General features: G+C 42.2%; 7 protein-coding genes across 7 annotated transcripts; 4 read left to right on the forward strand and 3 right to left on the reverse strand.

The window, feature by feature from the left end:
* Positions 1 to 1300: 1300 nt before the first annotated feature.
* Positions 1301 to 1716, reverse strand: LOC309543862 (histone H3.2; the record flags this gene model as incomplete). Its single annotated transcript, XM_082276281.1, has 1 exon — positions 1301 to 1716. The coding sequence occupies exon 1, from the start codon at positions 1709 to 1711 to the stop codon at positions 1301 to 1303; it is 411 nt and encodes a 136-aa protein (XP_082132407.1). The 5' UTR covers positions 1712 to 1716.
* Positions 1717 to 4719: 3003 nt separating this feature from the next.
* Positions 4720 to 5031, forward strand: LOC309543859 (histone H4; the record flags this gene model as incomplete). The annotated part of the gene is made up of 1 exon (XM_082276279.1): positions 4720 to 5031. The coding sequence occupies one exon, from the start codon at positions 4720 to 4722 to the stop codon at positions 5029 to 5031; it is 312 nt and encodes a 103-aa protein (XP_082132405.1).
* A 1398-nt stretch (positions 5032 to 6429) lies between these two features.
* Positions 6430 to 6822, reverse strand: LOC309543857 (histone H2A type 1-like; the record flags this gene model as incomplete). Its single annotated transcript, XM_082276277.1, has 1 exon — positions 6430 to 6822. The coding sequence occupies one exon, from the start codon at positions 6820 to 6822 to the stop codon at positions 6430 to 6432; it is 393 nt and encodes a 130-aa protein (XP_082132403.1).
* Positions 6823 to 7146: 324 nt separating this feature from the next.
* Positions 7147 to 7527, forward strand: LOC309543863 (histone H2B 1.1; the record flags this gene model as incomplete). Its single annotated transcript, XM_082276282.1, has 1 exon — positions 7147 to 7527. The coding sequence occupies one exon, from the start codon at positions 7147 to 7149 to the stop codon at positions 7525 to 7527; it is 381 nt and encodes a 126-aa protein (XP_082132408.1).
* A 12852-nt stretch (positions 7528 to 20379) lies between these two features.
* Positions 20380 to 20691, forward strand: LOC309543855 (histone H4; the record flags this gene model as incomplete). The annotated part of the gene is made up of 1 exon (XM_082276275.1): positions 20380 to 20691. One exon carries the CDS (start codon positions 20380 to 20382, stop codon positions 20689 to 20691), a length of 312 nt encoding a protein of 103 aa, XP_082132401.1.
* Positions 20692 to 22191: 1500 nt separating this feature from the next.
* Positions 22192 to 22584, reverse strand: LOC309543856 (histone H2A type 1-like; the record flags this gene model as incomplete). The annotated part of the gene is made up of 1 exon (XM_082276276.1): positions 22192 to 22584. One exon carries the CDS (start codon positions 22582 to 22584, stop codon positions 22192 to 22194), a length of 393 nt encoding a protein of 130 aa, XP_082132402.1.
* Positions 22585 to 22908: 324 nt separating this feature from the next.
* LOC309543861 (histone H2B 1.1) lies at positions 22909 to 23289 on the forward strand (the record flags this gene model as incomplete). Its single annotated transcript, XM_082276280.1, has 1 exon — positions 22909 to 23289. The coding sequence occupies one exon, from the start codon at positions 22909 to 22911 to the stop codon at positions 23287 to 23289; it is 381 nt and encodes a 126-aa protein (XP_082132406.1).
* Between the last annotated feature and the right edge of the window lie 1330 nt (positions 23290 to 24619).

A 24619-nucleotide genomic window follows, 5' to 3' on the forward strand; every position in this document is an offset into this window, starting at 1 on the left:
CTACACCCACCTCCTCCTAACAGAGCCACACATACCTACCTACACCCACCTCCTCCTAACAGAGCCACACATACCTACCTACACCCACGGCACACAGTGCTCCGCATCTCTTCTACACATCTAATAGCACACAGACATCAGAGATGGGCGCTGATCAATATTTCCTCTTCTAGATCATTCACTTGTTTTAGAATGTAAAAGTTTAAAGGAGAATCATTCTAATGATCGGGAGATCTCATCCTCCGCTCATCTTACAATGATTAGGAAGTCTCCTGTGTTGAGAATGTTATAACTTTTTGAGAAGATAAATCTGTATGATTACCTAAAAGCTCCTATTGGCTGATATATATAATTTATATTCAATTGCCTGCCAATATTTTAATGGTTTAACATATTTGCAGTAACAGTGGAACCCCAACATGGGCGTCGTGCGATAATAAGTAAAGAGAAACTACTGCTCGTAATCCCCCCCCCCCTATCCTCATATCCGTACACAATAGTGCTGAGTGAGGGATGGGCAGGAAAATGAATCTCCATACAGATGAATTGTTTTCCTCTCCAATCCCGGATGTATTCTTCCCTGTAATGTGTCCGTGTGTGATCTCCTGTGATGACACAGTTCTAGTATGGGGGGAGGGGAGATAGAGGAAAATCCCTCCTGATCCCCATAGTGACATCTCCATGTGGACTGTGTAAGGTTTACCCCCCTCCCCCCACAAATTAAATGGGCTGATTGGTCATCAGCTCTCTAAGCACGATTCCTAATGACTCGAGATCGATTCCATTGTTTGAAATAAGAAATTATTACGTTTCTAGAAAATGCAACTATGTGTCTCCTGAGAGAATGGGAACCAAAGAGACAAAGATTGTTTAATCTGTTCCTAGGAAAGTGTGTTTTACCGTTAAATATTGTAACATTGTATCTATTAGGGAAGATATAGAGGAAGTGTGAATTGTGTTACAGATGAGTTCCATTGTATTTATTACAATAAATCGGCAAGAGAAAGGATGTCCCTTCTAGATGAGAAATGGGAATGTTTTCTGTGTAATTATATTAGAGGTGAGCTTTACTTCCACACTGAGCTTCGGAGCGCAGAGAAGGGAGAGAAAAGAAAGACGTGGTGAAGGTGATCCCGGGGAATGTATAGGAATGTAGTAGCCGGTATTTTCCAGCATGTAGTCGGTGTGATGAGGTAGTATATATATAGAGCTCTGTATATAGGAGGATGTGGTGGCTCTGAAAAGAGCCTTTGTGTTGGGATGATGGGAGTAGTAGTAGGAGTGGTGGTGCCCTCCCCTTCTATGCCCTCTCTCCGCGGATGCGGCGTGCCAGCTGTATGTCTTTGGGCATGATGGTGACTCTCTTGGCGTGGATGGCGCAGAGGTTGGTGTCCTCGAAGAGTCCGACGAGATAAGCCTCTGAAGCCTCTTGCAGAGCCATGACGGCGGAGCTCTGGAAGCGCAGGTCGGTCTTGAAGTCCTGGGCGATCTCTCGGACGAGGCGCTGGAAGGGCAGCTTGCGGATGAGCAGCTCGGTGGATTTCTGGTAGCGGCGGATCTCTCGGAGAGCCACGGTGCCGGGCCTGTAGCGGTGAGGCTTCTTGACTCCGCCGGTGGCCGGGGCGCTCTTGCGGGCGGCTTTGGTGGCCAGCTGCTTGCGGGGAGCTTTCCCTCCGGTGGACTTCCGGGCGGTCTGCTTGGTTCTCGCCATCTTTACTCAACTCTCTGCTGGAACAGTGAATGTGAGGCATTGCCGCTCTGCGGAGCCATTTATACACAGCACCGGCTTCCGATTGGACAAGTAACTCACACGCCTTTCAATGATTGGTTTTCTTAAAAAAAGCGGCATTTTTAAAATGCCCGCCAAAATCTGCACGTTATCTTTGTAAGTAGAGTCACCATCTTTGTGTGGGATGGGGGAGGGGAGTTACTTTACATCATACAAGCGATCTCTATTCTCAAAAAGAGAAAACATTCATCAGACATATCTTTATAGATTTAGGAATTATAGACTGTGAGAATGGACTGGCGGTAGATCTCTACCTTTCTATATGATGGGAAATAAAGGATTCCATGTTTCATTATCAGATCTGTGTAGGATCATGGAACTGACCTCTATCAGACATGTAGCAGTTATAGATTTCCTCATATTAAAACTAGAATAAGAAAAAAGTGAAATGACTGGTAGAAATCATGGCACTGCCAGATATGTACAATGAATCAATAACACAAATATTTCATGTCTGAAGAAGCAGATCTGTCCCCTCTTAGAAACATTGTAAACATGTTGCTGGTTTCTAGTTACAAAGTAAATGAAATTCTCTTCGGAGTATTGAATGGCTGAGGATCCTTTCTATCAGTTTTCCTTCCTGCCAAATGAGAAAATATTCATCAGAAATATGATATAAAATAAAAAAGATCGGAGATTCCTAATCGGTGTAAGAATTAGAAGATCTGAGATTGGACAGTTTTTCTCCATAATACAGTAAATGAGATGACAGAAAATCCTCCTCCGATCTCACTGATCTGATTATTCCGTTCTTAGTGAATAACAAGTAGAAAGTTGACTTGCACAGCTTATTCCATCCAGCACAATTCTGTACTAACATGGAGGGACAGATCTCTGAGCAGACAATGAATCGTCCCCCCAGCATTGCCCTCCCTGCTCCGGGCAGATCTGGGATCAGTCGGTGTCATTGTTTCCAGATGGATCAGCGCTCAGGAAGTTTTCTATCAGATCCATTTGAATGAAATTGAACTAAACTGCTCCAATGTATTCTCTATGGAGGAGAAACACTGACACCTGCTGGTAAAAAGAGGAATGACTTCCGTGCGGGGATCTGTGAAGAGATACAATGTAATTTCATGGCTTCCTTTCCGAATCCATAGGAACAGAATAAAACGGATTAGTGTGTGCAGTTTGATAACAGAATTACAATTCATAGCTGAAGATCTGAGGAAATGGCATCCAGACTGCAAAATTTATCGGATTATTTTGCATGTTTTTTTTGTGTCAGATAAAACCTTTAGAAGTCGGCAGATGAGGGATCGCTCGGTGCGATCATTATTTCTAGATGTCCCATGTGGATCAGTATTAAATCCTAACACCTATTGCTGAATTCCCCTTTCAATCAAATCCCTGTGTAATAATTATAATAGGTGTGCCGCTACTGCACCTTTCACACATAGATAGATAGATTTTCGGTCTATCTATCTATCTATCTATCTATCTATCTATCTATCTATCTATCTATCTATCTATCTATCTATCTATCTATCTATCTATCTATCTATCTATCTATCTATCTATCTATCTATCTATCTATCTATCTATCTATCTATCTGTCTATCTGTCTATCTGTCTATCATCTTATGTGGATCTAAGATCGATCTGTAATGAATGATCAATTTGTCTATACAGTGGTACACTTCTAATTAAACAAGTAGGCTAAAAGATCTGATTGCTGAGAATGGGGCATGTTTGATCCAGGGTGTATTGCTGCAGAATAACACATTAACTGATACAGTGCAATGATGTGGTGAGATTGGTTGGTGTATGAGCACTGAGGGATGGAATTGGTTTGTACCCCTCTGGTTATGTGCAGCAGCTGTGCAGGGTCCTATCCCATTCTAATAGAAGATGATGAGAGATCCGGGATTCTGGAGACATAATACATTGTGTGACATCTCATCTGTTCCAGGACTCTGGGGGAACATGACTTGTGAGAGATCAGCAAAGGGTTCTAGATGTCACAATCTATCCGTGCAGTGTATGACCTGAAGGAACCCAGAGCCGAGCGTTCATTGTGGGGACTTTATATAGTAATCTGGATAGGAAGGTCACCAGTGGAAGGTGTTAGAACATCTGTTATAAACAGGAGGATGGATTGAGGGGAGAACTTTATATGCAGGAAGCGTTAATGGTCTATGAAGTCTTCTCTGGTCAAAATATGTAATAAAAAGTCGGCTAAACGATTGTGATAATTATTGGGAAGGAAATGGATTTCTAGAAAATATTGGAAAACTGATAATTCTTCATAAGACTATTGTCTAAATGTTGGGGTGGCTAGAAGAATTTTAGTTTCCATATTGATGGAAAAAAAAGGGGGAGGGCAGTTGTATGGACATTTGAGTGCGCTCACATCTCTGGTATTCTTCTTTCTTTTTTCCGGTTGGGGTCATTTATCTAGGAGATCTGCACTCTACTAAAAGCTGGGAGGTATTATGTCTCGTTTTGGGTGGGGTGGGGGTGTTACAAATGCTGCATTTTATGGTATTTTTGCGATTTCTATGTACTTCATAATATATTATTTTATATATTCTTTTTTTATATTAGGATACTATTATATTTTATTCACTGAATGTGAATATTCCGATGTCTGAGTATGTAGTGAGGACATTTATTTGGAGGATCCTGGGTGACGTCAGAGACATGACCTCACCAGTAATGATGATCAGGTAACATCCAATGGTCACCCAAAAGGAGTGAAATGTTGTTCTTTCTATTGAACAAAGAGCATCATCGAGCGGGAAATTCAAATCACGGAACTGCTGAGGATTGGATGATTGAGAGCACAGAGAGGCGGACTTATTGTGACGTCTGGACGCGCCCTCCTCCAACCCCTCCCCCTTATTCTCCATCAGGTCCGCATATGCTGCATATAAAGCGAGGCTGGGTGCTTTTACTTCACATTCGTCTGATACACGAAGAGCTTGGAGATGTCTGGTCGCGGTAAAGGAGGAAAGGGTCTGGGGAAAGGAGGCGCCAAGCGCCACAGGAAGGTGCTCCGGGACAACATCCAGGGCATCACCAAACCCGCCATCCGACGTTTGGCCCGCAGAGGGGGTGTCAAGCGCATCTCCGGTCTCATCTATGAGGAGACCCGCGGAGTGCTTAAAGTCTTCCTAGAGAATGTCATCCGCGATGCCGTCACCTACACCGAGCACGCCAAGAGGAAGACCGTCACCGCCATGGATGTCGTCTATGCGCTCAAACGCCAGGGCCGCACTCTCTACGGATTCGGAGGCTAAACCCCAACATCCACCGACCCACTTCACCTTAACAAAGGTCCTTCTCAGGGCCACCCACCTTCTCCTACAAAGAGCTGTAACCATTTATTTCTCTTAGATCAACTTTTATCACGTCGGAATGAAAGCTTTTTAGCTAAACACATATTAATCCGATTGTACAACTTTATTTTACTTGGAATACAACAGATCGAAGCGATCTAGTGTTTATATTCTCTCCGCTTACAATATCGTTAGATCACTTTATTATTTTTCAGCTAGCTTGTTGAGACACCGATAAACCCCTTTCTTAGGCATTATTTCCAGTCACCTCACATTTCTTTATAGAAAAATTCGGGGTGTGATAAGGGGACAATAAATATCGCTCAGTGACATTTCTAGATGATCATTACTCTATTTTCTCATCATAAAGAAAGGTAGAAGTCATGTGACTGTCGTGTTCTGTGTATAGCGGTGGATTCCGAGCACTTGCAATAAAGGACATTTTTTGGTCAGTAATAATCCGGTCACCCCTCTCTAATCTGATTGAAATTAAAGTGTTGATGTTTTTCCAATCAAAGTTGATCTCAGTATTCAGGGTCGGATTTGGCGGTATAAAAGAAATGGATTTTTGTGTAACGATTTACACAATTCAGGCGGGTGAAATTTGAAATATTGGCCAATCAGAGTTGTGGGAGATCCCACAGCCAGCCACTAATGTCTTTCCTATGAGTACAAAGAAAGTGTGCGCTCCCTCTCCTTTCTCAGAGTAGAGGTCACGTGTTCAGTGACTTTCTAATCATCTCTACAGCAGGGCGGACTCTGAAGTATCAAACAACAAAACGGACGTTTATCAATGTATGGATTATCGTTGTGAAATAAAGGGACCGTTGATGAATGTTCCACAATAGAAGCTGCTGTATTATCGTGATGGTAGATGGGAAGTGTAAAGAGAATTGTGGCGGGAAACATGAAGATTGCAGCAATCAGAACTGTGAGATTCCATGAGAGATGACATGACAATGTATATTTGTGTTGCGGTGAGAGTGAAGGAGGGGGGGGGGGGGATTGTTATTTCTAGAATGATTTAAAGTAAAGGATGGAGGAGAATGAAGAGGAGTCCCTGTAATGAGAGGACATTGCTCTATAAAAAGGGACACTGAAAGCGTTCCAATATAAACATCTATCATCATTTCTTATTACTGCCACGTGTCATCCTAAGACATTGTTCCCCCCCATGGGGAATCACACCTTCTAGTCATAGTAAGTATTTTATTTCCTACCTGGAAAATAAATGCAATCTTTCATTGTTACAATTAGATCTCCGAATAACAATGTAGATGTATGCAGCTCTATGTATGGATGGGTGGGTGGCTCTGAAAAGAGCCGTTGTGTTGGGTGACGTGGATGAACCGGTGGTGATTACTTGGTCTTGGCGGCCTTGTGGCTCTCGGTCTTCTTGGGCAGCAGCACGGCCTGGATGTTGGGCAGGACTCCTCCCTGGGCGATGGTGACGCCCCCGAGCAGCTTGTTGAGCTCCTCGTCGTTGCGGACTGCCAGCTGGAGGTGTCGGGGGATGATGCGGGTCTTCTTGTTGTCGCGGGCGGCGTTACCGGCCAGCTCGAGGATCTCAGCGGTGAGATACTCGAGGACGGCGGCCAGATAAACGGGAGCTCCGGCCCCAACCCGCTCGGCATAGTTACCCTTCCTGAGCAGACGGTGAACACGACCGACTGGGAACTGCAGACCAGCCCGGGATGATCGGGTCTTGGCCTTAGCCCGAACCTTTCCTCCTTGTTTGCCGCGGCCAGACATGTCTCTGTGATATTGGAGTTCTCAAAGAGATATGAATGGCTGCAGCCGCTCCCTTTCCTGTTATACTTTGAATGATATGACGTCTCGCTCTATGATTGGCCACGTTTGAAGCCAGCCAATGCTCTCTAGGTTTGCATCTAGACCAATCGGTAAACGAGGAAGGAAAGCATGACGTCACTCCCCATCACATGACCATGTCTTTCAATAGAAGAGTGAGGAGGAAGGCAGCTCATTTGCATAGGACAGCCTATATAAGCAGCACATGAGGGCAGCGCCAGTACACTTTATCTTCTCAGAGCGGAGAAAACATTCTTATCCCTTATCATGCCTGAACCAGCCAAGTCCGCCCCGGCGCCCAAGAAGGGCTCCAAGAAAGCCGTGACCAAGAGCCAGAAGAAGGACGGCAAGAAGCGGAGGAAGAGCAGGAAGGAGAGTTATGCCATCTACGTCTACAAGGTGCTCAAGCAGGTCCACCCCGACACCGGCATCTCCTCCAAGGCCATGAGCATCATGAACTCCTTCGTCAATGACATCTTCGAGCGCATCGCCGGCGAAGCTTCCCGCCTGGCTCATTACAACAAGCGCTCCACCATCACCTCCCGGGAGATACAGACCGCTGTCCGCCTCCTCCTGCCCGGAGAGCTGGCCAAGCACGCCGTCTCCGAGGGCACCAAGGCCGTCACCAAGTACACCAGCGCCAAGTAATACCCCTCCCCCATCCATCACCCCAACAACACACAAAGGCTCTTCTAAGAGCCACCCACATACTACACAACCGAGCTGTCATACAATTTTTATGTATCGTACAATTTATTACTTTTACAAGTTTTAGCTCTTCGGATAATTTAAAATGGCATCATTAATAATCTTGAGATGAGAAGTAGGTCGGTCAGACTGGAAGGGGAATGAATAAAACCTTCTAATCTCATCCTTCTTTATTGCGGAGATCGTCTCCCCTTTCTGGCTCTATACATTTCCTATTCCTCGCCTTGTACTGCACACACCCAACTGCTCTAATCACCTCTGCTGCATTGTTACAATGAGAGATTCTCCGCAATCTCCCGCCTTACATTGTTCCTTTATCTGGGAAGATCATGAAGCTTTTATTCCGCAACACAATGGGGGATAGAAGCAAGAAAAGTGAAACATTATATCTGCTCAGTCATCTCAGATCGGCTAATCCGACACTGACAATTATTCATAGAAAATATCACTCTTTCCCGGACAGTCCCTTCAATTCCAGGAAATATATATGTAGAAATATTATTTTCCTGTTTTAAGGTTTGATTTTGCACATCAGAATACAGAAGTTGCTCTGTTATTGGATGTTTGTTATAGAGAACTATGAGAAGTCTACGGAACAAATATTTTCTAGGCTGAAAACGGAGATAAATCTCCTAATAAAATTCTTTGGATTCCTCATAAAGACATCGCTGCCTAAATAAGACTGATAATGAAACCGCTCACAGTTCTGATTGGCTCAGATCTGAAATAGCTATTTTCAAATTTCCCGCCTGAATTGTGAAAACGTTACAGAGAAATAATCAACCCCATTATAACACCAAATCCCACACTGAGATCATCAGAGGAGATATTTATCCGATAAATATCTTTAACACTTTATTTTCAGGCAGATTCGATTAATATGGAATAAACAGAAATAGAAATGAAAGATTATTGAATAATGTAAAACATTTCCATATGTTCAAAATGCAGAATCCCTACCCCCCCCCCCCACACACACACACACACACACACACACACACACACACACACACACTGCTACATACAGAACATGATAGTGAGATTACTTCTCTCATAGATCTCTACCTTTCTATGTGATTGGAAATAAAGTATTACATGTTTCATTATCAGATCTGTATATGATCGGGGAACTGGCCGATAATTAATGTTTCATTTTTCAGACATGACATGTAGCCGTTACGGATTTCCCCCCTACATCCTAAAATAAAGGAAAAGTGAAAGGGCTGGTAAAAATCTGTAGTAATCACAACACTGCCAGATAAATATATACAAATAATCAATAAACACAGTTTTTGTAACTAGATATCAGAAAAATGTTAACAATGTGTCTAAGTAAGTGAAATTCTCTGCAGAGTATTGAATGGCTGTGACCCCGCCCCTTCCATCAGTCTTCCATCAGGTCAGCTTTTTCTTATAAGCAAGAATGCAGGCCTTTTTTTTTTTTTTTTTTTTTTTTTACAGTAATATTGTATAAATATGAAATTGTTATGATGTGTGACAGATGAATGTTTTCTGTGTAATCTCCAAGGAAGAAAGAGGAAACCGCAGTAAAGGAAGAATAGCGCCAAATATGAACAGGGAATGGATGAAGAGAGGATTTCTGTACAATTCACTGTTTCCTTCATTTCTATTACTTGTGCAAGTAAAGTCTTCTATTTATTGTTGTAGTCCCACCCCCTCCCCCATATAATGTGAAAAATAGAATTGGGGTAATGCGAATTTTCCTGACCCTACAACAGCTCCAGAATAGGTGGAAGGAAAATCAATCAATGTTGTCTCTATCAGATCATCACAAATATGTTTAAAAACAGCAAAATGTATTGCAGTTAGTGCTGAGCTCCGACTATGTCACCCCGGAGTCATCTACTGATCCATCAAACGGTTCTCTGCACCTTATCATTGGATTATGGGTCCCATATCCCAACAATGTGTCTAATCTAAAGGATGGAGGGCAATGGACACCAAGGAGATCACCTGCTTATCTAAACTCACATCAATTCAATGTGTTATATTAGACTTTAAAATCATATAAAAAAAAAAAACTTAATTGCTGTTAGGACGGACAGGTGTCATTATAGCACATTGTCCCCCCACCCGGATCACAATTTTCGGTGTCTAATTATACAATCAGATCTCCCACACATGTATGTCCGGCTCCTTCTTAGATAGAAGTGGGTGACTCTGAGAAGATCCGTTGGGTTTGGTAATTAAAAAAAAAAAAAAAAAAAAAAAAAAAAAAAAGATTGGGTTTACTTGGCGGGCTTGTGGCAGTAATCTTCGAGGATTTTACCGCTTTGGAGAAAATATTTGAAAGCTGAAAACCGACACAAGTGACGTCATTTTGGAGGAAGATGAACAGATCTATGAATAGAACTTCTACAATGTCGGCTTTAGCGGTATAATGCGGCTGAATCTTCCTAACGGCCAGTAGAATTATGGTGGGAGATTTAAATATAGCAACTCGGAGCCATCATAGGCGTGGTCTATTAATAGCAAATTGGGGAAATAATTTCTGGAAATATGGAGTACAATGTGTTCTGACATTGGAGCTCTATGTAGGTGTGCATGGTTTTGGTTGGAGGAGTTTAGCGGTGAGTAGACGATCAGCATAGAAAAGATTGGAAGTAAAAGAGATGAGAGAATGATGTCCTGTGATCACATTTCCCCTCATTACTATTCACCTGTATTACAAGTCTGAGTGCGATAAGAAGACAAAGTGTTTGCCTTTAGAGTGCACTTCATCTGACAGTAATAATACAATTTATCACATTAATAAAATATATCCTTATTTAAGAATAGGAATAAATGCTGCGTATGTCCTGCTCTTTGTACAGAGATGTGGGTGACATGTTTGTGAGGCTTCAATAAATATATAATAGTCATAATAATTTATTTCTATATATTCTATATTTTTTTGCGGAGATCATCTCCACTTTCTAGCCATTTCCTATTCATCTCCTTGTACTGCACACACCGAGGTGTTGTACCTGGAATGACCACAAGGTGGCAGAGGTTACTAAACTTTTATGCCTCACTCAAACATTGTTACAATAACAGATTCTCAACAATCTCCCGCCATAAATTTGTTACTTTGTATTTGGGAAGATCGTGGAGCTTTTAACTCGCAACACAATGGGGAATAGAAGCATTAAAAACGAAACATTGTATCTACTCGGTCAGCCCAGTCAAATCTTTGTCTATCTGTATCTATTTAATGAATAAGCAACAGATCATTGTACATAGCTAAATCAATGAGCTGCCTGATATGTAAATGACAAAAATATGTACAAAGTATCAGCTACATACAAATCTGATTACAATAATATCACCTCGGATAACAGTCCTTTATATAAGTTAGAAGTAGAAAATTGTTTCACTGAAATGTTTAGCTCATTTATTGGTGAAGTTACATATAATCTCCAATCCTGGACCCCCCCATCGTTCCATAACTTCCGAACATCACATAACTTCGGAGCTGAACAACGAACGTCATTAAAGTCTCTGGGAACAAGGCTGGGAAAATAAAAAAAAAAAAGTGCTCTTTTTTAAATGTATTATAATTTATGTTTTTTTTTTTTTGTTTTTTTTTTAGTTAGGGTTTTAAGTGCTACAGAGTAAATATGGACATTTGAATTTAGTCAACTAGAGCAATAAAACCCCTGAAAAGCACAAGAAAAGAGATTAATGACCTGAAAATTATACAAAAATCACCCCCCCACACACACACACACACACACACACACACACACAAATGTGTCCAAAGATCAAGTTTGCCCCTTTCGAGAAGGTTCACCCACCAAGCAATGAAATCTTCAACAAGTGGTGTTTGCTGCTCAAATATTGTCTATAAACTAACACATTATTGGTTCAAACAGTATATTGCTGCTAACATTAACCACTTAATAGAGATGGCCTTGCGGTTCGCCCGGCGGTCGGTTCACGGCAAATTTTGCTTGGTTGCTACCCGACAAATTTGCAAACACATGGCGTAGTTTGCGACGGCCATATTAGTTTACATTGGGGAGAACTTTGACCCATGACACAGCCGTCAGGTGGAACAGGACAGCCAATTGAAACATTTCAGCACATGGACAGTCCCCCTACCCTATAAATAGACCTGACCTGGCGGCCATTTCACGTTCCTCTTTTTGCCAGTGTAGGGAGAGGTCTGCTGTGCTCATCAGTGAGAGTTTGCTAGACACATATAGCACTGTGAAGATCCACAAAAGTCCTTTTCAGGGCTGGTATTTCCGTATAGGCCTTCTACAGTCTCTTTTCAGGTTAGGGACAGGTATCCAGGGGTTGCTTTAGGGGTAGTTAGAGATTGGCTGCAGTCACACAAATTGCTATGTTAATGTCCACAATAGTCCTTTTCAGGGCTGGTATATCGGTATAGGTCCAGTCTTTCTTCAGTATAGGGACATGTTATCCAGTCTGTGCTGTAGGGGCAGTTAGAGATCGTCATCTGCAGTGACACAAATCGCTCTGTTAATGTCCACAAAAGTCATTTAAAGTGCTGCAATGTCGGTATAGGGTCTATTACAGTCTCTTTAGTATTGGGGGCAGGTATCCAGTCTGTGCTGTAGGGGCAGTTAGAGATCGTCAGCAGTGACACAAATTGCTCTGTTAATGTCCACAACAGTCATTTAAAGGGCTGCAATTTTTTTGGTATTGCTGTGCAGTGCACTAAAAAGGGGGTGGGGGAGGGGGTTAATCTACAGTATAATATACTTTGTAGAAAGCATATTATAGTGGATTAGTAGTAGTATTGTGCACTGTGCAGCATTGTGACAGGTGTGCTGACTGAGCATTGCTGCAGCAATACTACACACAGTGACAAACTCCCTAGCCAATTATTTGTAGAACTGGTGTGATAGACCAGTGGCCCCCCAATACCACATATTGAAGTGGGGTGTTATCTGAGTATACTTTTACAAGTGCATTTGTGTCCTGCAACAATATTGCCTCTTTTGCTGAGTTAAGTCTGATACACACAGCGATAAACTCCCTGGCCATTTTTTTCAACAACTGGTGTGATAGACCAGTGGCCCCACAATACCACATATTGAAGTGGGGTGTTTTTTAACAGTATACTTTTCTAAGAGTGTACTTTAGTCCTGCAAAAAATTGTCCTCTCTTGCTGTGTTGACTGTGCTACACAAAGTGACAACAGTTACTGGCCAATTATTTGTAGAACTGGTGTGATAGATACCCCAATACCACATATTGAAGTGGGGTGTTATCTACCTTTTTCCAGATATAATGCAATTCTCTAGAGACTTTTGTCACACGGTAATTAAAAAACATGACAGGCAGAGGAAGAGACAGAGACGTATGCAGGGGTGGTAGTGGTAGGGCAGGAGCAATAGGCCGGAGCCTAACTGTGAAGTTTCAAAAGGCGCGTGCAATTACGGCAAAGGACACACCAGACTTGGTTGAGTGGGTCACTCAGCCTTCCTCTTCTGCACCCTCCTCATCCTCTCTATCTGCACCCTCTTCACGCTCTGCTGTGTGCACCCCCAAAGACACCACCACCACATACCCTCCATTTGAGTCACTGGAATTATTTTCCAATCCATCACAAGACGTTTGCGATGCACAGCCATTGTTGGCATTGGATCAGGAAGAGGAGGTAGCAACAGCCGCCACTCAGCAGTCTGACGACAGTACCCAGATCAGCCCAAGGAGGTTGGTCCCCGCTGTTGCTGCCTACTCAGAGATCTTGAATGTTAGTAGTGGGGAAGGTGACGTGGATGATGACGAGCCTATGGACATCACGTGGGAGTCCACAAGAGAGAAAGAGGAAGGGAGTTCAGAGGGGGAGACGGGCCGGCAGATAGGGAGGAGAGGCAGGCAGAATTTGCATTGCACAAGAGGTAGAAAGCAGACTGCAAATGTATCAGGAGTGAGCCATCAACCATGTACAGTCACATCTGGCATTAGCAGGACGCCGGCACATGGCTCCGCAGTGTGGGTTTTTTTTAATGTGTCCGTTGCTGACAACAGTGTTGTCATCTGCAGCCTTTGTAGTCCATGCATAAGTCGCGGTAAGCCCAACACTCACCTAGGGACCACCGCCTTAAGAAGGCACCTGAACTCCCATAACCGAGCCCAGTGGGAGCAACACCATCAGAACCCACAAAGCAACACTCCAGGCTCTCATCGTCCAGCCCCTTCTCCTTCTCATCTCTCCTCACATTTGCCCTCCACTCCCCCTTCCATGATGCCGTCATCACGTTGTTCTGGAAAAAGGCAGGCTTCTGTGGTCCAAATGTTGGAGCGGAAATAAATAATGATGCCGGATAACCCTCTTGCCCAACGTTTGACTGCTGGCTTGTCGGAACTGATAGCCCGCAAACTACTGCCATATCAACTGTGGGACTCGGAGGCCTTTTGTAAATTTGTGGCCATTGGAACAACACAATGGGAGGTCCCAAGCAGGAAATATTTCTCGCAAAAGGGCATTCCAGAGCTGTATGGCCATGTTCAGCGGCAAGTGAATATATCTCTGGCACACAGTGTTGGTGCCAAGATACATCTGACCACAGACACATGGTCTAACAATGGTCTGTCAGTTAAACCCATGTGAGCTAATTTTTGGAGCCTATACAGGCCAACACTTACTTCTGTATACTGTGCATGCCTACTGTACCTCTAGCCATCAAATACTAAGTTATTTGCTGTCAGTTCAAACCATGTGAGCTAATTTTTGGGGCCTTTTATGGCCGACACTTACTTCTTTTTTTTCCCCAAACAGATTTTTATTGGTTTTAAACAGCAGATACAAGAAATGCATTCAAGGTGTCAAAAGACACAACAGAAAAAATAAATTTACATAAACAACAAGTAATACAAGGTATTGTTATTCGAGAGATATAGTCAGAAACAATTAACACTCATTTATCATTCCAAGTGATCCATGGTTCCCAGTGTTTGGTATGTGTCCTAAGAGAATGGGACTGTAATGCTAGTGATTTCTTAAATTCAAACGTGAGTGTCACTGAGGCTACAACCTCCAATAGGTTTGGTGCTTCTTTTTTTTTTCCATCTCCTAGTAATGGTGGCCCTAGCGGCCAGCAAAATGTGTGAAACAACCCATCTGACCTTACTAGGAAGCAGATCGATGGCCAGGGTATTGAGTGCCAAAGCCGGATTTAGCTTAATGGGCGATTGTGTTACAGAGGAGATGAGGCCAAAGACCTGGTTCCAGAAGCTTGTAAGGTTTTTACATGTCCACAAGATGTGGTATAAGTTGCCAACCTGGCCACACTCTCGCCAGCAGAGCGGGGAGTGTGCTGGGTAGAATTGAGACAGCCTATATGGTGTAAGGTACCAGCGGGAGAGAATTTTCTACGACAGTTCCCAGTGGTTGGTGCATTTCGACACCCCGTACGAGTGCCGGAAGGTGTGGGTCCACTGTTGTGGTGAGAAAGGTCGTTGGAGGTCGCCCTCCCACTTAATCATGGGATTTCATTTTTGAAAAGTTTTTTTTTTTGGCATGGAATATGTTATAGAAGAAGGTGATGCCTTTTATCGACCCAGGAGGGGTTGTGAGGAACTGGTATACTGGGTATGGAATAGTGATGGGTGCTGGTGGGTTTTTAGTCAGGAACGTGGAGATACGAGTGTAAGTCTATAGTTCCGAACGAGGGATTTGGTATTGTTGAGTGAGGGAAGTAAATGGTTTCAGTCGATGTCGCTAAAGAGGTCGTCAATCCAGTGGATGTCACTGTCCTTCCATTTTAGGGTAGATAGACATGGGATCAAGATGTCTAGTAGTCGGATAGGTAGTCTTTGTTTACAATGGGCATCTCCTACATTTGTGTGTTTATGTAGTTCCCTCCAGGCTGCGATGGCGATTCTCATTGTAATCAACAAGTCTGGCATGTTTTGAGGTTTCCAATTGTCTGCTAGTAGTAAATGGTGCTCACCATTTGCTTTGTAATGGGCTCACCACACGCTGGCGGCCTGGACCCCGGAGTGAGGGGGCGGGTAGTGGCAGCCCGCTTTGTCCAGTAAGCGACGCTGGGGACTACCTGTTCACAGTGTGTTCCCATTGGGGGGGACAGGTACTCCTCTTTTCATCTTCCCACTCCGTTCGGGTTCTAGGTCCGCCCTCGCCCATGGTTTATTGAGGTACTACTCTTACTGGTATGCCTATAATGCAATTATGGTTGGGGGTTCCCTATGTTAGGGGCTCTCAACATGCCTTTTTTTGCTCATTGACAATTTTTCCTGTATTTGCACATTTGAAGCTGATGTTAATGCTTCTGTTTATGTAATCACGGCCTTACCCAATACTTTGTTATTACTGTATTATCTGAAAAACTTTCAATAAAAATGTATGTTTAAAAAAAAAAGAAGGCCCTTGAGCACCAGTGCAAATGAAACGCCCACAAAATTACCCCATTTAGCAAAGTAAACACCCAAACGTATATTCTGTTAAGCATAATGAGTCTTTTGAACATGTAATTTCTTTTCAAGTTTTTGGAAAATATGAAAAGAAAATTAAAGTGCATTTTTTTTACACAAAGTTGTTCATTTATAACAGGGATCCTCAAACGATGGCCCTCCAGCTGTTGCGGAACTACATGTCCCATGAAGCATTGTAAAACTCTGATATTCACAGACATGACTAGGCATGATGGGAATTGTAGTTCCTAAACAACTGGATGGCCATAGTTTGAAGACCCCTGATTTATAAGATATTTCAAACACATAGTATGCACATAGCAAAAATGACACCCCAAAATACATTGTGCTAATCCTCCTGAGTCTCGGCTCTCCCTCTATCTGTCTATTATATATTTTTTTCCCCTAAATTGGTGGATAGTCTGTGTTGGTACGTGTGAGATCCACCTTTCCAAGTTTTTGGGGTTCATCTCATACTTCTGAAGATTTGAGGGTGCTGCCTGTTCCATACTCCCCCTACTCCTCATCCAGCGTTTTAGGGGTACAAACAATAGTAATTGGGGCCTAGTGTGGTTGTGTACGTGTGAGATACATACACTTTTTTGGATCATATTTTCTATTCCGCTATTTAATCAAAAACCTTTGGAGATCAGTTAAATTGGGGGATAGTCTGTTTTGGTACGTGTGAGATCCACCTTTCCAAGTTTTTGGGGTTCATCTCATACTTCTGAAGATTTGAGGGTGCTGCCTGTTCCATACTCCCCCTACTCCTCATCCAGCCTTTTAGGGGTACAAACAATAGTAATCGGGGCCTAGTGTGGTTGTGTACGTGTGAGATACATACAATTTTTTGGATCATATTTTCTATTCCGCTATTTAATCAAAAACCTTTTGGGATCAGTTAAATTGGGGGATAGTCTGTGTTGGTACGTGTGAGATCCACCTTTCCAAGTTTTTGGGGTTCATCTCATACTTCTGAAGATTTGAGGGTGCTGCACAGGACTGGGAGGTGAGTTGAATGCCCAAATATGTCATGGAAGAACTGGGTGCCCAGGAGAAGGGGGGCATGTTTTTGCTGAAAAAAAACTTTTTTGAAAAGGAGCTTTTATTCCACAACACAATGGAGGATAGAAGCAAGAAAAGTGAAACATTGTATCTGCTCAATCATCTCAGATCGGCTAATCCGACACTGAAAATTATTCATAGAAAATATCACTCTTTCCGGGACTGTCCCTTCACTTCCAGGAAATATATATGTTGAAATATTATTGTTCTGTTTTAAGGTTTGATTTTGCACATCAGAATACAGAATTTGCTCTGTTATAGAGATAGTTTGTTATAGAGATCTATAAAAAGTCTATGGAACAAATCTTTTCTGGGCTGAAAATGGAGAAAAATCTCCGAATACAATTCTTTGGATTCCTCATAAAGACATCGCTGACCAATGAAGGCTGATAATGAAACCGCTCACAGTTCTGATTGGCTCAGATCTGAATTAGCCATTTTCAAATCTTCCCGCTTGAATTGTGAAAAACGTTACAGACAAATAACCAGTCCCATTATAACACCAAATCCCACACTGAGAACTGAGATAATCAGATGAGATATGTATCCAATAAATATCTGTAACACTTTATTTTCAGGCAGATTAATTGATTAGTACGGAATAAACAGAAATAAAATTGGAAGATTATTGAATAGTGTAAAGCATTTCCATATGATCTCAGAATGCAGAAACCCCCCCCCCCCCTTCCACTGCTACATACAGAACATGATAGTGAGATGACTCCTCTCATAGATCTCTACCTTTCTATATGATGGGAAATAAAGTATTACATGTTTCATTATCAGATCTGTATATGATCGGGGAACTGACCGATAATTAATGTTTCATCTTTCAGACATGACATGTAGCCGTTACGGATTCCCCCCTACATCCTAAAATAAACAAAAAGTGAAAGGGCTGGTAGAAATCTGTAGTAATCATGACACTGCCAGATAAATATATATACAACGAATCAATAAACACAGTTGTTTCATTTCAGTCTCTTATTTGTAAATAGAAATCGGAAACATTTTAACAATGTGTCTAAGTAAATTAAATTCTCTGCAGATCATTGAATGGCTGTGACCCCGCCCCTTCCATCAGTCTTCCATCAGGTCAGTTTTTTCTTATAAGCAAGAATGCAGGCCTTTTTTTTCTCCTCAATATATTTTATTGTGAATAAAAAGGTAATTCAAAATAACAAGAACAGAGAAAAATAAAGCAGTAGTGGGACCGCGAGACTATCTCACTGCAGGAGAAGTGACATTTTATCCAAAACAAGAAATGCATGTAGATGCAGATATGTAGATGTTAGTAAACATGTCAAATGACTTTATTGGACAATTTCCTACTTCTAACTTCTATAAAGGACTGTGTGCTGTCCGAGGTGATATTGTGATCAGATTTGTATGTAGCTGATACTTTGTACATATTTTGTGTCATTTACCTATCAGGCAGCTTATGCCTTTATCTATGGTGTGATTTGAGATAAAGTAACAATGTAAGGCGGGAGATTGTGGAGGATGTTTTATTGTAAGAATGTGTGAGTGCGGCATATACATGTTTAGGAGATCTGATTGTAGGTTTCCTATTGTGATCCGGGTGAGGGAACAACGTGCTATATATTTATTTATTTATATTTGTTTATATTGTATTTATGTGTGAAGGAAGGATGTGGTCTCCTTACAGGGACTGGCTGTCATTTTCCTCCATCCTTTGATCTCCAGAAGATATTCAACAGCATTAGAGATCATTGAATATTAAATACCAAACAAACATCCCCCATCTGAAAAGGAACACAGATCTCAGATCCCCCTTCACACTCCTTGGAAGGAAAAATACATTTTATTATCGGAAGAAAACGCCCAGAACTGTGATTGGTGCAATGTTCGCATTTTATAACTCATATTTCCCGCCGGAATTCTATGGAACGTTCCAATTATCTCAGATAGAATAATCCCACACTAAAATCTCATATCTCTTCCTCCGGGAACATCGATCAACCGTCCTCTGAATTGTCGGGCAGTTTATCTAACCATGAATAATAAATACGTTAGAAATATAAATGTCACATTTCTTCCAGTCTTTTTTCTTTTACTTCACAATACAGAATCCGCCCTGCTAGAGAATGTTTCCTATAGAGATCAAAGAAAAGTCTACTGAACAAGTATTTTCTGGGGGGGGGGGAACGGAGAAAGATCTCAGAATACATTTCTTTGAAATCCTTATAAGAAAGACATTACTGGCTAAAGAAGGAAACGCCCACATCTCTGATTGGCTCAGATTTTATATTGCTCTGTTTTGAATTTGCCGCCTGAATTGTGAAGAACGTTACAGAGAAATAATCAGCTCTATTGTACCGCCAAATCCGACACTGAGATCATCAGATGAGACATATATCCGAGAAAATTAACATATACACTTCTGTATATGATCGTGGAACTGGTCGATAATTAGTGTTCTGTCTTTCAGAGATGAAGTAGTTACAGATTTCCCTCATATTAAAACCAGAATAAAAAAGTGAAAGTGTTGGTAGAAATATGTAGTAATAATGACACTGCCAGATACATATGTACAATGAATTAATAAAACAAATGTTTCTATTTTATCGGTCCCGTTTTGTAAATAGAAATAGCAAAATATTGACAATGTTTCTAAGTAAGGGAAATAAATATACATATATATATATATATATATATATATATATATATATATATATATATATATATATATATATCATCATGATATGTCAGAAAAAAATGTACAGTGGATCAATAAAGGAAACATTGCGCTTCTGATAAATTACACCCGTTTCTATTCAGTAAAACATTTAAAAGCTTCTAAATAAATTAACTTCTCTGCAGTGTAATAAATGACTGAACCCCGCCCCCTTCTCAGCATGTCTCCCATCAGGTCCGCTCAGCCTGTGAAATGTCTGAAGATGTGTGTCTTTGTTTCCTTTTCACAATATTTATAAATTTAAATTATATGAAATTACTATGAACAATTTCATGAAACTGGTTACTTTGTTTCTGGTAATAAAGTGTTAAGTTTCCTGTTCGTGTAATCTCCAGGAATAAATCGAAAATAAATGAGAAGAAGGAATACATGAATCTTCTGGAAATGTATTGCTGTGTATGTAATGCAACATTAATGTATCTGAATATAATATAATGATTAGGAGCCTTATAAATGAATAAGATTATCTTTATTTTGTATGAATGGTGTGACTCCGCCTCTTTCGCAGGAAGGTTTCCATCTGGTCCGCTCAGGCTGTATATAAGGAGGGCGGGCAGACAGCTGATCTCAGTCTGTCTTTGTAGCAGAGAATCATCATGTCTGGGCGCGGTAAAGGAGGAAAGGGTCTGGGGAAAGGAGGCGCTAAGCGCCACAGGAAGGTGCTCCGGGACAACATCCAGGGCATCACCAAACCCGCCATCCGACGTTTGGCCCGCAGAGGGGGTGTCAAGCGCATCTCCGGACTCATCTATGAGGAGACCCGCGGAGTGCTCAAAGTCTTCCTGGAGAATGTCATCCGCGATGCCGTCACCTACACCGAGCACGCCAAGAGGAAGACCGTCACCGCCATGGATGTCGTCTATGCCCTAAAACGCCAGGGCCGCACTCTCTACGGATTCGGAGGCTAAACCCTGACACCCACCGCTTACCCCACTTCACCCCAACAAAGGTCCTTCTCAGGGCCACCCACCTTCTCACACAAAGGGCTGATGATGATTCATAACTCAGAAATGTAATTTCTATATATTTATCGTGTAACAATAAGAACTTCCGCTAATTGTTTCAGTAAGAAATTGAATGGAGCGATGTCTGGCTGCCCATACACTCTGCTAAACATAAAGCAGATTGAACAATAGATGTTAGAACAGGACAATATTATATGTGGAATCTTATTGGGCGGTCAGTAGATCTATAGGAGATTGTACAGTCAGCACTCAGGGTGGTGGAGCCGATTGCTGAGTCAGGAGAATAGATCATAGTTTATCCTGGAACTGAACCTAAAAATGTATATTTCATTATGAAAAGAATGGAGATCACTAATACTGAGATGATTCTAGAAATAGAATGTTTCAAAGATGGAATTTTTGTGAACATTCCGATTGTAATACAGGAAGAAGAAATCTGTGCATCTGCTATATGTACAAATTGTATATCAGGCAGAGGGGAGATATAGTTCTACACAGATCTGATAATGAAACATGCAATCCTTTATTTCCCATCATATAGAAAGGTAGAGATCTATGAGAGAAGTCCTCATGTTGTGTGTGGGGGATTCTGAGGACTTTAAATAATGTAAAACATTTTCATATGTTCTCTTTTCTTTCATCTTCAGATTCCATTTGTAGTCATTCCTCACTAAGCGGTGAAAATAAAACTATGAAGTGTTGATATTTCTCGGATAAATGTCGGATTTGGCGGTATAATAGGGCTGATTATTTCTCTGTAACGTTCTCCACAATTCAGGCGGGCAAATTTAAAATCTGAGCCAATCAGAGCTGTGGGCGTTCCTTTCATCCGCCAGTAATGGCTGAGGATTCTGTAGTAAAATCAAACCCTAAAACAATGTAACATTTCAATGCTTATAAAACTGCCTGGAAGCAGAGGCTGACCGTTGATGAATTTTCCCCGGAAGGGAGATTTTATGTCAGATCAGCCAATCAGAGAGGATTGTAACTTTCCATGCTATTCCTGCGGGAAATTTGAGCCAATCACAGTTCTGAACGTTTTTTCTTCCTTTACAGGAGAATCCTGACTTGGATGATATCGGAGATCCTTGGGAAGATGTTTTGTTTGGTAATTGCTGATTTGTAGAATCCATTCAGCAGGAATAAAGGATGGGGAATGACGAGGAGTTCCTGGAGGGAGATGAGAACTTTAGAAAGGAGATTCTCCAATAATGAGTGGAAGGCTCTCTTTAGATGTAGGAAATGTTCTCACTACAAGTCCCCGGTATTAGAAGGGTTAATAAGCAAGTTGTTTGCTTTTTAGAGGTATTTGTAGGAATGAAAAACTTTTCCTACTGAGTGATAGATGTGATTTGTTGTAAGACACAGAATGAGGTATGAGGCTCTTTGTATGTAGTTGTGGGTGGCTCTGAGAAGAGCCTTTGTGTTTGGTGAGGAAGAGGATTACTTGGTCTTGGCAGCCTTGTGGCTCTCGGTCTTCTTGGGCAGCAGCACGGCCTGGATGTTGGGCAGGACTCCTCCCTGGGCGATGGTGACGCCCCCGAGCAGCTTGTTGAGCTCCTCGTCGTTGCGGACGGCGAGCTGGAGGTGTCGGGGGATGATGCGGGTCTTCTTGTTGTCGCGGGCGGCGTTGCCGGCCAGCTCGAGGATTTCAGCGGTGAGATACTCGAGAACAGCGGCGAGATAGACGGGAGCTCCGGCCCCGACCCGCTCGGCATAGTTACCCTTCCTGAGCAGGCGGTGAACACGACCGACTGGGAACTGCAGACCAGCCCGGGATGATCGGGTCTTGGCCTTAGCCCGAACCTTTCCTCCTTGTTTACCGCGGCCAGACATGATTCTGTGATAATGGAGTTCTCAAAGAGATGTGAATGGCTGGAGCCGCTCCCTTTCCTGTTATACTCTGAATGATATGACGTCTCGCCCTGTGATTGGCCACGTTTGAAGCCAGCCAATAACCTCTAGGTTTGTATCTAGACCAATCGGTAAAAGAGGTAGGAAAGCATGACGTCACTCCCCATCACATGGCTGAGTCCTCCAATAGAAGAGTGAGGAGGGAGGAGGCTCATTTGCATAGGACCGCCTATATAAGCAGCACATGAGGGCGGCGCCAGTACACTTTCTCTTCTCAGAGCGGAGAAAACATTCTTATCCTTGATCATGCCTGAACCAGCCAAGTCCGCCCCGGCGCCCAAGAAGGGCTCCAAGAAAGCCGTGACCAAGAGCCAGAAGAAGGACGGCAAGAAGCGGAGGAAGAGCAGGAAGGAGAGTTATGCCATCTACGTCTACAAGGTACTCAAGCAGGTCCACCCCGACACCGGCATCTCCTCCAAGGCCATGAGCATCATGAACTCCTTCGTCAATGACATCTTCGAGCGCATCGCCGGCGAAGCTTCCCGCCTGGCTCATTACAACAAGCGCTCCACCATCACCTCCCGGGAGATACAGACCGCTGTCCGCCTCCTCCTGCCCGGAGAGCTGGCCAAGCACGCCGTCTCCGAGGGCACCAAGGCTGTCACCAAGTACACCAGCGCCAAGTAATACCCCTCCCCCACCCATCACCCCAACAACACACAAAGGCTCTTCTAAGAGCCACCCACAGACATCACAGCAGAGCTCTACTCCGATCTTTGTGTTTTGTCATTTAGGAAGTTAATTAATTTTTAGAAAATAGAAAACTTTTCTCTTTAAATTATCTTTAGATAAGTACTGTAGATCGCCTAGACTGGGAGGGGAGTGGATCGAACCTTCCTTCTATTCCCATCCTGATTCTAGATTTATTGCGGAGATCTATCTCCACTCTATACTATATACTCGCCTCTATACATTCCCTATTCATCGCCTCGTAATGCACACACACCCGACTGTTCTACCAGGAATCACCACAAGGCGGCAGAGCTGAATAAACATGTATATGCCGAACTCACACATTCTTACAATAAAACATCCTCCGCCTTACATTGTTACTTTATCTCAAATCACACGTTGGGAAGATCGCGGAGCTTTTATCCCACAACACAATGGGGGAGAGAAACAAGAAAAATGAAACATTTATCTATTCAATCAGCCCAGCCAAATCTTTGTCTATTTGTATATATTTCCATCACCAACAGCAAATCGATGTCCATAGATAAAGCCATAAGCTACCTGATAGGTAAATGACACAAAATATGTACAAAGTATCAGCTACACAAAAATCTGATCACAATATCACCTCGGACAGCACACAGTCCTTTATAGAAGAAGACAATTCTCCAATGAAGTCATTGGACAGCCTGCCATTACAAGGAGGGGGAGGGGACTTCCCCACATTCTGCGCAAAATTCTAATAAATTACAGCATATAAAACAGCCAAACGTGGCGTTTTGAATGTTTCCAAGCGCAGAGGAGGGGTTTGGGGTCTTTTAGACCCCCAGATCCCTCCACAAGAGTACCTGTAAAAAAAATAATAATAAAACATATATGTATATATATATATTATTTTTTTTTAATTTATTTTAATTTTAGAAAATATCGGTTGATATTTACCGATATGCGATGACCAAACTATCGGTATCGGCAATAAAAAAAAAAAAAAAAAAAAAACTATAACGGTCGATCACTAGTTTTAAGAACAAAATGTAACAACAGGTATAATTTTTAAAACATTTTGTGTAGTTTGGTGCCTAAAAAGTCCATAAGAGTTCACTGATCAATTTACTATTATATTTGGGATGTGGCACCTTTTTATGCTCGCATTCACAGCACCACCCTGTGAGGAGGCCTTTATTCCTTAGCTCCTTTATTACTAACACTTTAGGTTTTTAATCTGCTAATGATGATTCATCTATAAATGTGTAGATATTAGTAATTGTGTTAAACATGTGGAATG

Source organism: Pelophylax lessonae (genome assembly GCF_965119305.1).
Source record: "Pelophylax lessonae genome assembly, contig: HAP1_SCAFFOLD_437, whole genome shotgun sequence".
NCBI classification, from domain to species: domain Eukaryota; kingdom Metazoa; phylum Chordata; class Amphibia; order Anura; family Ranidae; genus Pelophylax; species Pelophylax lessonae.